The following is a 13,028-nucleotide window of genomic DNA, read 5'->3' on the forward strand; positions in this document are numbered from 1 at the left end:
GTAGGCGATGGAGGAGAGGGCATGGGCGATGGCGAAGGGGTCCCTCTCCCTGGTGGGAGTGGGAGTGGGAGTGGGAGTGGAGCCGGCGAGGGTGGAGAGCATGTTTGCGCTGCGGGCAATGGCAGGTCGGGAGGAGAGGAAGAGAGCTGCCGTCGTTGTGGGCTTCATGCGGGGATGGAGAGCGCATGAGCGATGGCAATGGCAAATCGAGATGGGCGGCGCCGCGGCGTAGGGGCGAAGCCAGCATCAGCATCAGGAGATGGCGGCGGCGGCGGCAAAACTTGGATTCGGTTCCGGCTGTCCCAGGTGCCATGCCTCTCACGTATCAATCCCCATTGTACCTGTAAATTCATTGCACTACTAATACTGTAATCCGCAGTCAATATTCTGATTTTGAACTGGAATAACCTGTAAATTGTGCTTGATTTGTGATTTCTACTTCAAGCTGAAAAACTTACGCGAAATGCTAGTGATTCTGCTGCGTCTGCAAGATTCACAGTTCACACTGTATCTAATACCGAGTAAGGATAAGGGTTAAAGTTGTAGGAATAACTCAACGATGCTCTGCTCCTGTGTTTTTTTAATGAAAAAGAGTACACAAAATCAGCTTCAGTGTTAATGAGAAAGTTCAGGTCAAACCACGATTGCCATAGTTTCCTCTAAAATTTATCATAAAAAAATATGTAGAAAATGGTGCAAACAATGGAGTGAGAAATTAGAAAGCTCCATCATTTTATTCCCTCGTCAAATCAAATGGACAAAGTCAGCTAGTATTTCTCCGGAGCTCGTACGTGAAACGTACTCCAAATCGTACGTACCCAAGATTGACGTTGACCTGACCCCAGTTTGCTGGATCGCGCCCTTCATAAGCCGTTCCTTCTTAGCAGTACCACTTCTTGCAAGTCTCCGGCTCAGCCGTCGCTTCTTGCCACGTCGCCGCCATGCTTCTCGCCGGCGATGACAATGCCCCGGCCACACCGGACCACCACGCCCCTGCCCTCCCCAGCTACCGAGCCTCCACGCCGCCGCTCTCCGAGCACCTCCTCCCCGGCGACAGGCCACAACAGCGCGCGCACTGGCTCGGGCAGCTCCCCACCTTCTGTCGCCCAAAATCTGCCGACGACGACGCGTCGTCCGCCGTCGACCGGGGCTCCCTCCGCCGTGCGTGCAAGGAATGGCTCGAGAACCCCATGAACATCGCGCTGCTCCTCTGGCTCCTCTGCGTTGGCGTCTCCGGCGGCATGCTCGTGCTCCTCCTCCTCGGCCTGCTCGACGCCGCGTTCCCGGCGCCGGCGGACCGGAGCCGCTGGGTCGAGACCAACAACCAGGTGCTCAACGCGCTCTTCACGCTCATGAGCCTCTACCAGCACCCCGCGCTCTGCTACCACCTCTTCCTCCTCTGCCGCTGGCGACCCCGCGACGCCGCCGACCTGACCGTCGTCGTCGCGCTGCTCCACCTTACCGTCGCGTGCCAGTACGTGCTCTGCGGGCTCTACTGGGGGTACACCAGGCGCACGCGCCCCGAGCTCGCCGAGGACGGCTTCTTCGTGCTCGGCGTCGTCGCGCCGGTCGCCACCGCCGTGTACACCGTCTGCAGCCCGCTAGGAAAGGCCAGCTCGTCGTGCAAGCTCGCCGTGCAAGCTCGCGTGCTCTGACGCCATGGTCTCCGATGCAAAACAGCGCCTTTCTCCGGTCGGGCACGTCGTCGTCGAGCCGGAGTGGGTCGGCGGCATGTTCGAGTGCGCCGGCAACGCGTCGCCGGCCTGGTGGCTCTCCTTCACCTGCACCTTCTGCGTGTTCGGGTGGAACATGGAGCGGCTGGGCCTGGGGAACGCGTGCATGCACGCCGCCACGTTCGCGCTGCTCTGCTTCGCGCCGCTCTGGGTGCTGGGCGTGTCGGCGCGGCACATCCGAGACGCGGTGGGCGGTGCCGGCGTGCAGCTCTGCGCGTGCGGGCTGCTCTACGGCGGCTACTGGAGGATCCAGATGAGGGAGAAGTTTGGGCTCCCCGGGAGCATGGCCTGCTGCGGTTCCAAGTCCGTGACGGACTACGCCCGGTGGCTCTTCTGCTGGCCCTGCGCACTGGCGTAGGAGGTGCGCACGGCCAGCCGCTACCACGTCGACGGCGAGGTCTTCTTCTCCAAGGCTGCCGATGATGATCGGCATCGTCAGCAGAGGCAGCCGTTGCTTGCGGTGACCATGACCGATCACCACCGTGACGTTTTCAGTGCAACTGACATGGTTGCAGTGTCACAGGGGTCTCCACCGGACGATGATCATGTGGCGGTGGTTGTTCATGACGACGACACCATGATGGCTCCGCCGGTTCAGGTTGTGGTTGAGGTGGAGGAAGATGACAAATCAGTGTTGTTCTTCATGGTGAGAGGAGCAGTTGTTCGGTTTCGACATTGGTGACGGTGAGGGAGGAAGATGCTGATGATAGTATGTCGTCTGAAGGAAGCTAGAGGGTGGAGAAGGTGAAGAAACTAATCAACATGCTCACTCTGGTTCTTTTGTACACCAGGGGCTTTCTTCACTAGAGGCGGAGGATATTGGCACATTCTGGGCAGTAGTTGGCATAGGTTAGATCACAGTCTCCTTCATTTTTCTGTTGCTGCAAAAGGGCATTTGATTTTTTTTCTTCTTCTACAGACTACAGTTCATTGGTGTATATATACAGAAACACGTACTTGTAACAAGAGCCACCATGTGAATAAAATATGGCCCGTAGAATACATCTAAAGTTGTACTTTAGAACAAATCTCGAGATGTATGGATGGTCTAGATAAACCCCGCGGTCGCATGTATATGCAGGGGCGGATTTAGCGTGGGGGCAAGGGGGGCTCAAGCCCCCCTACCCCCATGAGCTCCATGGAAATAGAGGAGAGGAGGAGGGAGGAGAAGAGGAAAGAAGGGAGAGAAGCAGAAGAAAGGGGGGATGGGGCGGGAGGAAGAAGAGGAGGAAGCAGCCCCCCTGCCGGTGATTCCAGCCTCCGCCACTGTGTATATGTGGATTTTTCGCTTTGCTGTCGGCCGCCCTCCCGCGCCCTTCACCGGCGCCGCTCCGTCCTCCCTCCCGCCTACATGGTGTTGTTGTCAGTTTCCGTTGTTTCCAAACGTATCGGCATTTGGTCCACCGCCTCAGGGATAATGTTCGTCCTGCATCATATCATGTATCCAACAGGAAAGGACAGCCATCAGCACAAAATGATTTTCAATGCATTATATATGTAATATGTTGATCCTTCATCTAATTATATATTCCAGTGAGATGTAACATATGTGCTAGCTCTCGATCGCTTCGCTATGCTTAATTTAATGAGGCAACGAATTGAAACAGGCAGGCATGAAGAGCAACTAACAACTCACCTGTTGCGATACAAGGGGACGTAGTCGTCGTCAAGCAGAAAATTCACGGCGAGGTCGTTCTGATCTGACTGATAATGCTCCAGGAAATCCAAGTCGAGGTTGTCATTTGTTGCTGCCGATGGCGGCGGCGCCCTGTTCAGTTCAGTCAGTAGCGTCGCATACATTAGTAATCAATGTACCGCAAGTAATAGTGCAGCAAATAAAAGCAGCAGGATGGGTGGGATTGGAACGCGCATGATGATAGCGTGCTCCGGCCAGTAATAAACAATATAATTGAGGGGCTATGTATCTGTCCGATCCTTCACATACTTGCATATATAACTAGACTAGATACGCAGGCAGCAAGCAAACAAGCGAGCATTTAAGTCATATTGGTTCAAATTAAACTTATTATGTCACAAAATCTATTTGCAGGGATTTTGATCAATGAATTTAAACAAAAATGGCTTACTTATCTCGTTGTAATGATCGGGTATTAAGTTATCTTGGTTTACATTAAATTTATTATGTCACAAAATATATTTGCAAGGATTTTGATAGATGAATTTAACCAAAAATGGCCTATGGGCCATGGGCCTTATGATTGTTATAATGAACAATTGAATCTTTCTTTCTTATTTCGATTAACATGTTTTTTTTCTTTTTATTTAGGTAATTGACTTCAAATTTGTATGAGCAGAGCCATCATCAGAAGCAGAGCAATCAAGCAAAAACACACGAGCATCGTCGGGATGGGATGGGATGGGATGGGATGGGATGGATGGGATGGGATGGGATGGACGCACACGCACCGGACATCGTCGTCATCATGCGGACCCGCCACGGGGTTGTTGTTGGAGCGGGAGCCCCCAGGTGCTGCGGAGACGGTGGTGGGAGTGGGGCCGGCCGAGGACGATGCGTCGCTGTCGCCGGCCATCGCGACGCGGCGAGACGACGAGCGATGGCTGCCTGCCGCTGTCCCAGTAGTACAAGATGCACTAGCATTCTGATGAGGGATCGAAATACCTTGGCACGCACATGTGGTCCTTGTGATCGTTACGCCGGTTGCTGTGTGGGTGGAGGCAGTTGGCGGATCCACAGGGGGGCTCCAGCCCCCCCCCCCCTACGGGCTGCAACCTTCCATTGGAAGCTATGCCTGTGACCTGGATCCGCCACTGGGTGGAGGTGCAGATGGAGGTTGCAGCCGCGTTGGCCGGCGGCGGGGCCGGAGGGGCGGCCACAGCACCACCGCACGAGAACGGTACCGAGCCAGCCGGCCAGCGCGACGGCAACGGCGCTGACTAAGGCCAACCCACAGTCCTTTAAAATGGACCAAAACGAGATTCGAACGTGCCCCATGGACTTGGATCGGTTGTGTGCTCTGCGGTACTACCTCTGTCGTCCCAGTATAAATATACTTCTTATCTTGGAACTTTTTTCGAATGTTAAAATGACACTTAAGGGAGGTGTTGTACCTACACACCTACGAGATATTGAATTATCTCAGTCATTCTGTTCGGCAGCTCCAGCAGTCTCCAGCCCAACAGTATTTTCCTCTCACACCGCTCTAGCACCATCTTCCAGCCACCAGCCAACCAACAATATTTTTTTCTCACACCACTCCAGCCACCAGCTCCAGCTCCAGCCCAGCGAACAGAGTGAGTATGGACAGCTCGTGATCCTAGGAGTACACCAGTAAGTATCTCCTAGGTGCCTAGGAGCAGATATTGGTTAGCACATGTGCTCAAGATATTGGTTAGCACATGTGCTCAAGGTATTGGTCAGCGAACCAAAAATGTGTATGAATGGAATAGTAACAAGAGCGAGCAATACTGAAGAAAACTCACCAGTACGGTGCCCTCCCACTGGGATCCGTCGGCAATCCAGGTGGCCCTGGGCTCGCCGTCCTTGAGCCCCCTGGCGGCGTTGTACGCGTCGGAGCGCTGCTTGATCTCGTGCTCCAGCCAGGGGCGGATCCAACATGGGGGCAGGGGGCTTGAGCCCCCCTACCCCCAATGCAGCAGTGAAGCCCCCCCCCCCCCCGGAGCCCCCCCCCCCTCTATTTTTTGCGCCATGGGAAGGAGCTTAGGAGGGGCTGGAGCCTGGCTGAAGGTTGACGAAGGAGATTTTGCCGTCGCGTCCGCAGTCCGGCCTGCGTCCGGCTATTGGTCCCCAACTCCCCATCAGTCCTGGCCCGCATATGCCACAGCCCAAAGAATTAGGTCGGCCCAATCCCAAACAAAATGGCCCATCCGGCCCGGCAACCCCACCAAAATATCAAACCCTACCACCAGTCCGGGGATACCCCTGGCAGCAGCCTGGCTCCCGATCGGCCGCCACCCAACGTGACCTGGGGGCTGGCCAGCTGGGGGAGCGGCGCGCCGGCCCCGAGCCCGACGTTCGCCGGCTGCCACCGCCTGCTTCGCCGTCCGGCCATCCGCCGCCCGCCTCCAGGCTCCCGCCGTCCGTCGAGCCGCCAACGCGACCTGGGGGCTGGCTGCTTGGCCGGATGGGGGAGCGGCGCGCCGGCGCCGGCGCCCGATGCGAGCACCACGCCGCGCCGCCGCACGGCGGCCTCGAGCTCGCGACTGGCGACCGCAGGCCGCAGGCCGCAGCGTGAGGACTGAGGAGTGCCCCGCCCCGTGGTCGGCACCCTGCAACAAGGTATGCTCCTGATAGTCCTATAGAAATACAATTGGCTAAAAATTAATAGTGAAATTGTTACTTTTAGTATACTGAGTAGCCAATTGAACCTTGAATTCATCCCTAGATTGCAAGATGTCGAAAAGAACATTGTTCAACTATTATTCAAGCAGTAGCAGTACTCCTAGCCTAGAGAATAATGAGAACACAAGGCCACCAAAATTATCACGGATGGAATTTCGTTCTTCGGATATTGTTAGTGACCCAGGAATGTGCATACCAATTGATGAGCATCCATTTAAAATTAGAGATCAAGTGAAAAGAGCATATGCTTTGAGAGGACCAACTCAACCGGTTGGTATTTCATTTCCTCGCAAATGGCAAAGTGGTGAATGGAGATCCTTCCAACAAAGTTGGTTTGCAAAATATGATTGGTTGGAGTATAGTGAATCAAAGGATGCTGCATTTTGCTTGTACTGTTATCTTTTCTTTCAGCCCGGCAAGCTTAAAAAATTTGGGAGTGATGTCTTTGCAAAAAAAGGTTATGAGAAATGGAAGAAGGCTTTGGAAAGATTTGGTAAGCATGCTGCCTCCCACTTTCACAACAATGCAATTATGAAGTGTGACGACTTCATGAACCAGAGGACAAGTGTGACTAACAAAGTTGTTAAGTACACTAAAGAGGAAGAAGCTCGATACAAAATTCGTTTGACCTCTTCTTTAGAAATTGTAAGATTTCTCATTGAACAAGGAGAAGCTTTTCATGGACATGATGAGTCTTCTACTTCTCTGAACAAAGGTACATTTAGAGAGATGGTTGACTGGTACAAGAACAAGAAAAAGAAGGTGAAAGATGCATATGAAAAAGGTTCTAAACATTGTCAAATGTTGGCTCCTGATATACAAAAGGACCTTACCAAAGCTTGTGCAGAGGAGGTCACTGCAGTGATTATGGATGAGATTCGGGGTAGGCATTTCTCAGTGCTAATTGATGAGTCTAGAGATGTATCAATAAAGGAGCAAATGGCTATGATTTTGAGGTTAGTAGTCTCATGGATTATGTCATTTTAATTTCACAATTTTAAATTTTATTTATTAGTAACACACAATGGAATGTGTTATGCAGGTTTGTGAATGATGAAGGAAAGATCATGGAGAGGTTTCTTGGACTTAAACATATTGAGAAATGTACATCAGCTGCATTGAAAGAAGCTTTGGTCAATATGCTTTCCAGCCACAAGGTATCCATCTCTATGCTTCGTGGGCAGGGTTATGACGGTGCTTCTAATATGAGAGGTGAATTTAATGGTGTTCAGAGATTGATTTGAGATATAAATCCAAATGCTATCTATGTGCATTGCTTTGCCCACCAGTTGCAGTTAGTGGTTGTTGCTGTTTCAACTTCTACCCCCGCCATTGCAGATTTCTTTAACTATGTTCCTTTAATAGTCAACACTGTGGGTGCATCTTGTATGAGAAAGGATGCATTGCTTGCAAAACATCATGATGTGTTGCTACAAAAGTTGGAGAATGGTGAGATTACAACTGGAAGAGGTATGAACCAAGAAAGTAGTCTAGCTAGACCTGGAGATACTAGATGGGGCTCACATCTTAAAACATTGCTTCGAATTTTGGTAATGTGGGAGGCTATCTTAGAGGTACTAGAGATTGTAAAGAAGGATTCTATTAAACCAACATGTAATGGTGGGGCTTTTGGTTTAATTGGTAAAATGGAAATCTTTGATTTTGTGTTCATCATGCACTTGATGATAGAATTATTGAGCACTACAGACAGTTTGTCAAAGGCTTTGTAAAGGAAGGATCAAGATATTGTTGAAGCAATGAATTTGATAATGGATGTCAGAGATCGCTTGCAGGATATGAGGGATAATGGATGGGAGCCATTATTCAAAAAGGTGAAGTTATTCTGTGATAAAAATGAGATTAAAGTGCCCAATATGGACAAGGAAGTAAATGCTAGAGGGACATCTGCACGTAGAAGGCAAAAGGTAACAAATATGCATTATTACAATGTTGAGATTTTCCTTGCTGCCATTGATGCTATTATGTCAGAGATGAATCATCGGTTCAATGAAGTTAGTTCAGAGCTATTAGTATGCTTGGCTTCTCTTAATCCAAGGAATAATTTCTCTAGTTTTGATGTGGATAAACTCGTGAGACTTGCTGAAATTTATGCTGAAGATTTCAATGTTGCGGATCTTTTATTGTTACCGGGCCAACTTAAGGACTTTATCAATCCGTGCTAGGAGAACTCAATATTTTAGTGGATGTAAAGAACTTTCAAAAGTTGCTGAAATTATGGTTACGAAGACAATGCACACATCTTACCCATTGGTTTATCGGCTCATTGAGCTAACTTTGATACTTCCGATGGCCACGGCTTCAGTTGAGAGGGTGTTTTCAGCTATGTCCCTTATAAAGACAGACTTGCGTAACAAAATGGGGGATGAATGGTTCAATGACTTGATGATATGCTACATTGAGAAGCAGATATTTAGAAGCATTGGTAATGAAAAAATCATGCAACATTTTGAAGAGATGAAAAAACGCCGTATGTTGTTGCCTAAACAGAATTTAGTGGTATGCTCCATTGTGCATTCTTTTCCAATATTCAAAATCATTTTCAAGTTGTTATCTGCCATTTCTCGCCAATTAATTTTCTCTTAAATCTTGTGCAGATTGCTCCTCATGAAGAATAATGGGTATCAAGTAGGTGTTTGGTGTGGAGAAATTGTCGATTTGTCTTTGGCTACTTTTTCAACATGTAATTTGTATTATTCCTCTCTGTTTTTATATATGCTACTTTGAACTATGATGCTGCTCTATTATGAGAATTGAGATAATATAATTGTTGGTTGCGTCAGCCCTCAGCCCCCCCCCCCCCCATTTTTTTTCCTAGATCCGCCCCTGGTGCCCTCCCACTGGGATCCGTCGGCCATCCAGGTGGCCCTGGGCTCGCCGTCCTTGAGCCCCCTGGCGGCGTTGTACGCGTCGGAGCGCTGCTTGATCTCGTACTCCAGCCCGTTGATCCGCACCTTGAACTCGTCGTACTCGTTGCGCACGCGGCGGCGGTCGTTGACCAAGTCCTCCTACGCGCGGCCCATGTAGGGGTGGCTCTTGAGCTCGAAGTAGCTCTCGGGCCCGCGCCCAGACGGTGGCGAACTTGGCGGCCTCCGCCATGGCCTCGTAGGTGAGCAGCATGCTCGAGTCGTCGGAGAGGCAGCAGGTGTTGCGCTCCACGGGGTAGTCGGCGGCCAGGATGGAGTTGGCCGTGCTGAGGATGGGCTCCTTGAACGGGTCGGCCGTGGTGACGAAGATGTCGAGCCCGGGGAGGCGGGAGGTGCCGTCGGCGCGGTCGAACCGCTGCCGGAGCACCACCAGGTCGGGCACGCGGGTGATGGGGTTCAGCTTGGGCAGCTGGTCGAGCAGCCAGGAGAAGCCGAACCAGAAGTCGCCCGCGTTGGAGGTCACCCACAGCCACAGCGCGTCCGGGTTGCGGTGCGAGATGCGCCAGATCACGAACAGCGTGAAGGCGATCAGACGCACGAATATGAGCACCCTGCATCCACATTCATTCGGATAAATTATTAGTCATCAGGGTGCGAGTTACTTACAACTGAATATTTTTTTACTACTACTTGTTTTGCCAAGTTAGTTATAGTTTACAAATATTATTTGAAAGAAAGAAAGAAAGAATTTGGAAGAGGCGGTGCTAATCATGAGGGGTGATTAATTAAAGCGTGAGTGGTGATTGAGTGCGAGCACGACGCACGAATATCTTGGCGGTGGCGGCGGCCCGGCAGTGGCCAGTGCAGTGCCCACGGCATGGCCGATGATTACATGCCTAAGCGGCCGCTATCTTCACAGCCCGGCGATCCTCTCGATGGCCTGGCGAACTCAGCGCCCCAGTCGACAGCACCTCGCGATCGGCGACCAGCCAGCAGCCCGGCAGCTAACAAGCCCGGCGATGATGCCTAGATGGCACCGGCGGCGAGCACATCATCATCTTGACAGGCCCTGTACTGTCAATACATCATCTGCGGAGGAGATCGGCGGCGCCGTCTCAGAATGTGGAGGGAGAAGAAAGGAATCAGTAGGGTTTTGGAAGATAATTGATTAGTTCATTCATTGATTGATAGTCTCAGACTCAGAGAGAGCATTGGTATATATAACACCCACATGGGCTACCTTACATGGGGTTTTCCAGCCCAACAACCAAGGCTCGCAGGCCTGATTACTACTCACGCATGGCCCATACCCAGGTCATGACATTCCCCCCTCCTTAAGCGATAGCTTGTCCTCAAGCTGTGAAATTGAATGAACAGTGTCGTTTTTGACCAAGATCACACAATAATACTACCTTTTGAAAGTGGAGGTCTCAAGGGTCTTCGGTCACCAGGGTGTAGAACTGAACTTTGAAAATGATCTTGCCAGCACCTTGATAAATTCTTGAGCTCACACTTGCATGATCTTCAAATAGGTTACAGTAGGTTCTGCTGTTGCCAACACAGTATAAAAACAGTAATCATCTAGAACTTCTTTGAGTTTTGGTTGTAGCCATGATAGTTGCCGAGCCCACTGACTTAACCACAGTGTATTGTTTTGGAAGTAGAGCATCACGACAACACATATGAGCATGGGTTTTCTGCGGCACCCAGCCAAATTCAGAATCTCAGTCATAGATATGAAGCAGATTTCCATGAAGCAATGCATCAAAAATAGGCACATGCTGATTGATGCAATTTTGCAATACCAGTGATAGCAAAATTAGCCAAAAGACAGGCATTCCAAATTCCAGGGGTCGATCATTACGTTCTCATCTAGTTCTTGCGGCTAAGCGTTGAAATTAAGCTCCAGTTTGCATCATCTTCAAATTATGAGAATCTAGATTGTAGATTCTGAGAATGGAATCCTTTTAGTTCCCTGGATTTTAATCTTCATAGTAGATTTGTTGTGAAAGACAAATGTATATAATGCCCCTCATCCCTGATCTCTTATTTCTTTGTACAAGCAAATAGTTCACATCCTGTTGCTTTTCAGATAGATTATGCTTACATCCTGACGTCAAAAAAAAAGATGCATAGTACAAATATACCATACAAAATATACACATGTCCTGCCATTATTTAATTATTTTCTGGTAGACAGACAACGTAAAGTATACTTTCATACATATAGTTGTAGGAGATATTTTACCAAAGAAAAAATGGTAAGCCCGGGGATATGTTATAGTTGTAGGAGGACCTGACTACCTGAGGGGTCGTGGCGGGCGCATCGTCGTGGCCAGAGAGCAACTCCAGCAGGAGCCCTCAAATCAAGACCCTATCTGCTATTTGGGGGCCGGCTCCTATCTCTCGGCTCCTAAATCTTGCTTCGAGGTCCAGCAGCAGCCATTATCTCAAAGCCCCCATCTATTTATCTCCTTTATTTTTTTGGAAGAAAAAAAAGGAGTAATCACGGCGGCGTTGCCGGGCGGAGGCGAGCGAGCAGGGCAACCGCGGCGGACCGACGGGGCAACTGCGGCGGCGTTGCCAGGCGGAGGTGAGAGGCCGGGCGGGGCCGAGGATGAGGCGCCGCGGCTCCTCCGACCTCGGCGACGGGCGACGGCGCGCGGCCGGCAGTGGAGGCCGAGCGGCGGCGGCCGGTCGCTGGCGGTGGAGGCCGGAGCGACGCCGCTGCCGAGGATGGTGCTGACGGCGACCAATGGCGGGGGAATGTCGCGGCGCCGGCGAGTAGCTGGTGTTGGAGCCAGTTGAAGGTCTTTCATCTCTCGGTACAGCCCGAGGACTTGAGAGCAACTCCAGCCGAGTGACTATCCGGGTTCCTATCCGACATTTTAGACGCTCTGGGCCAAAAATCACCATCCAACGGGGCGACTATCCAGGCGACTAAAATTGGTAGCCCACCAAATTTTGGGGCAAAGCCCACAAATCTGGGGTCCCTCTATCCTCCCTCTATCCCCTCTCTCTCCTCTCCCTCTCTCTCTTCTCCTCGCGGTGCTGGGAGCGAGGCGGCGGCGGCGCTTCTTCTCCGGCGCCTTGCCGCCGTGTGCGTCCTCGCGGTGCTGTGCTCCCCCGCCGCCGTGGTGGAGGTGTCGGCGCGGAGGATTGGGGAGACGTGCGGCGGCGGCGTAGATCCGGGGAGCCAGACCAGCGCGGCGCGGGCCTCCTCGCCGCTGAGGCGCACGGCGAGCTCGCGGCTGCCGGCGCGGAGGCTGGCGGCGCGCGCGCGGAGCTCCTCCAGGTGCCTCCCGCAGCCGGAGTAACCAGTGAAAGCTACTAGCTGCCGCGGTCGGATCTCTGAGCTTTCGCTCGCCGTCGGTGAAGGAGAAGGCGACGGGGACGGGCTCGGCCACAGCGGCGCACCACCAAGCTGGTTGCCGTAGTTGTGCAAGGTGAAGGCCGCCGCCGGGCTGTCGAGGCGATGAGCCGCCTGCCGGTGCTGCCGGTGCAGACGCACGCTCGCCTGCATCCTTTCGAGCGCCGACGAGGCGAAGTAGCTGTGCTGCCAGGCTGGGCTCGTGAGAAGCTGGAGGCGCGTCTCCGCCCTCGGGCGCCGGCCACCGCCGAGCAGGCGCCGCTTGAGCTTGGTGTTCCAGTGGTTCTTGACGTCGTTGTCCAGCAGGAGCAGGTGAACAGGATCCAGCAGGACATGAACCTCGGCGGCGGCGGCGGGCAGCAGCCTCGTGTCGTCGTCGACGGCTCCGACGCTCACCAAGCTCGAGGAGCTCAGGGCCTACCTGCACCACCTCCAATCGGAGAAGGCCAGTTCTGATCGATTCTTCACATTTAATTTGAGCTCTTATCTGAAGGAGGAGTTGATTCCTGAATCCTGATTGATTCTTTACGATAATTATATTCTTGTTTTGAAATTTGGCAGGAGAGCCGCACCAGGAAGGTTGCGGAGCTCATGGGCTTGTTGCAGTCTTCGTCCTTGGTGCTCGGCATGGATCCCAGGGAGATCGCCGCCGCCCGCCGCGGCGACGAGCATGCCGGCGACTTCAGCGACGCCGCGAT

At 52.1% G+C, this 13,028-nt stretch overlaps 1 protein-coding gene, 1 long non-coding RNA gene and 1 pseudogene across 2 annotated transcripts; all 3 read left to right on the forward strand.

Annotated features, from left to right (window-relative positions):
• Positions 1 to 941: 941 nt before the first annotated feature.
• Positions 942 to 2,540, forward strand: LOC120689438 (annotated as a pseudogene).
• A 4,008-nt stretch (positions 2,541 to 6,548) lies between these two features.
• On the forward strand, positions 6,549 to 7,638 carry LOC120691182 (zinc finger MYM-type protein 1-like). The gene is made up of 2 exons (XM_039974191.1): positions 6,549 to 7,031; positions 7,118 to 7,638. Exons 1-2 carry the CDS (start codon positions 6,607 to 6,609, stop codon positions 7,317 to 7,319), a joined length of 627 nt encoding a protein of 208 aa, XP_039830125.1. The 5' UTR covers positions 6,549 to 6,606; the 3' UTR covers positions 7,320 to 7,638.
• Positions 7,639 to 8,257: 619 nt separating this feature from the next.
• On the forward strand, positions 8,258 to 8,873 carry LOC120691184. Its single transcript, XR_005682130.1, has 2 exons — positions 8,258 to 8,592; positions 8,691 to 8,873. It is a non-coding gene; the product is annotated as an uncharacterized LOC120691184 (long non-coding RNA).
• Positions 8,874 to 13,028: the final 4,155 nt, after the last annotated feature.

Source organism: Panicum virgatum, chromosome 9N (assembly GCF_016808335.1).
Source record: "Panicum virgatum strain AP13 chromosome 9N, P.virgatum_v5, whole genome shotgun sequence".
In the NCBI taxonomy this organism is placed as follows: domain Eukaryota; kingdom Viridiplantae; phylum Streptophyta; class Magnoliopsida; order Poales; family Poaceae; genus Panicum; species Panicum virgatum.

Bases quoted from the DNA above. Each gene is read 5' to 3' on its own strand.
- LOC120691182 (XM_039974191.1), top strand. From the start codon at position 6,607: ATGAAGTGTGACGACTTCATGAACCAGAGGACAAGTGTGACTAACAAA. The intron at 7,032-7,117 runs GTTAGTAGTCTC...TGTGTTATGCAG, and splicing joins CAAATGGCTATGATTTTGAG to GTTTGTGAATGATGAAGGAA.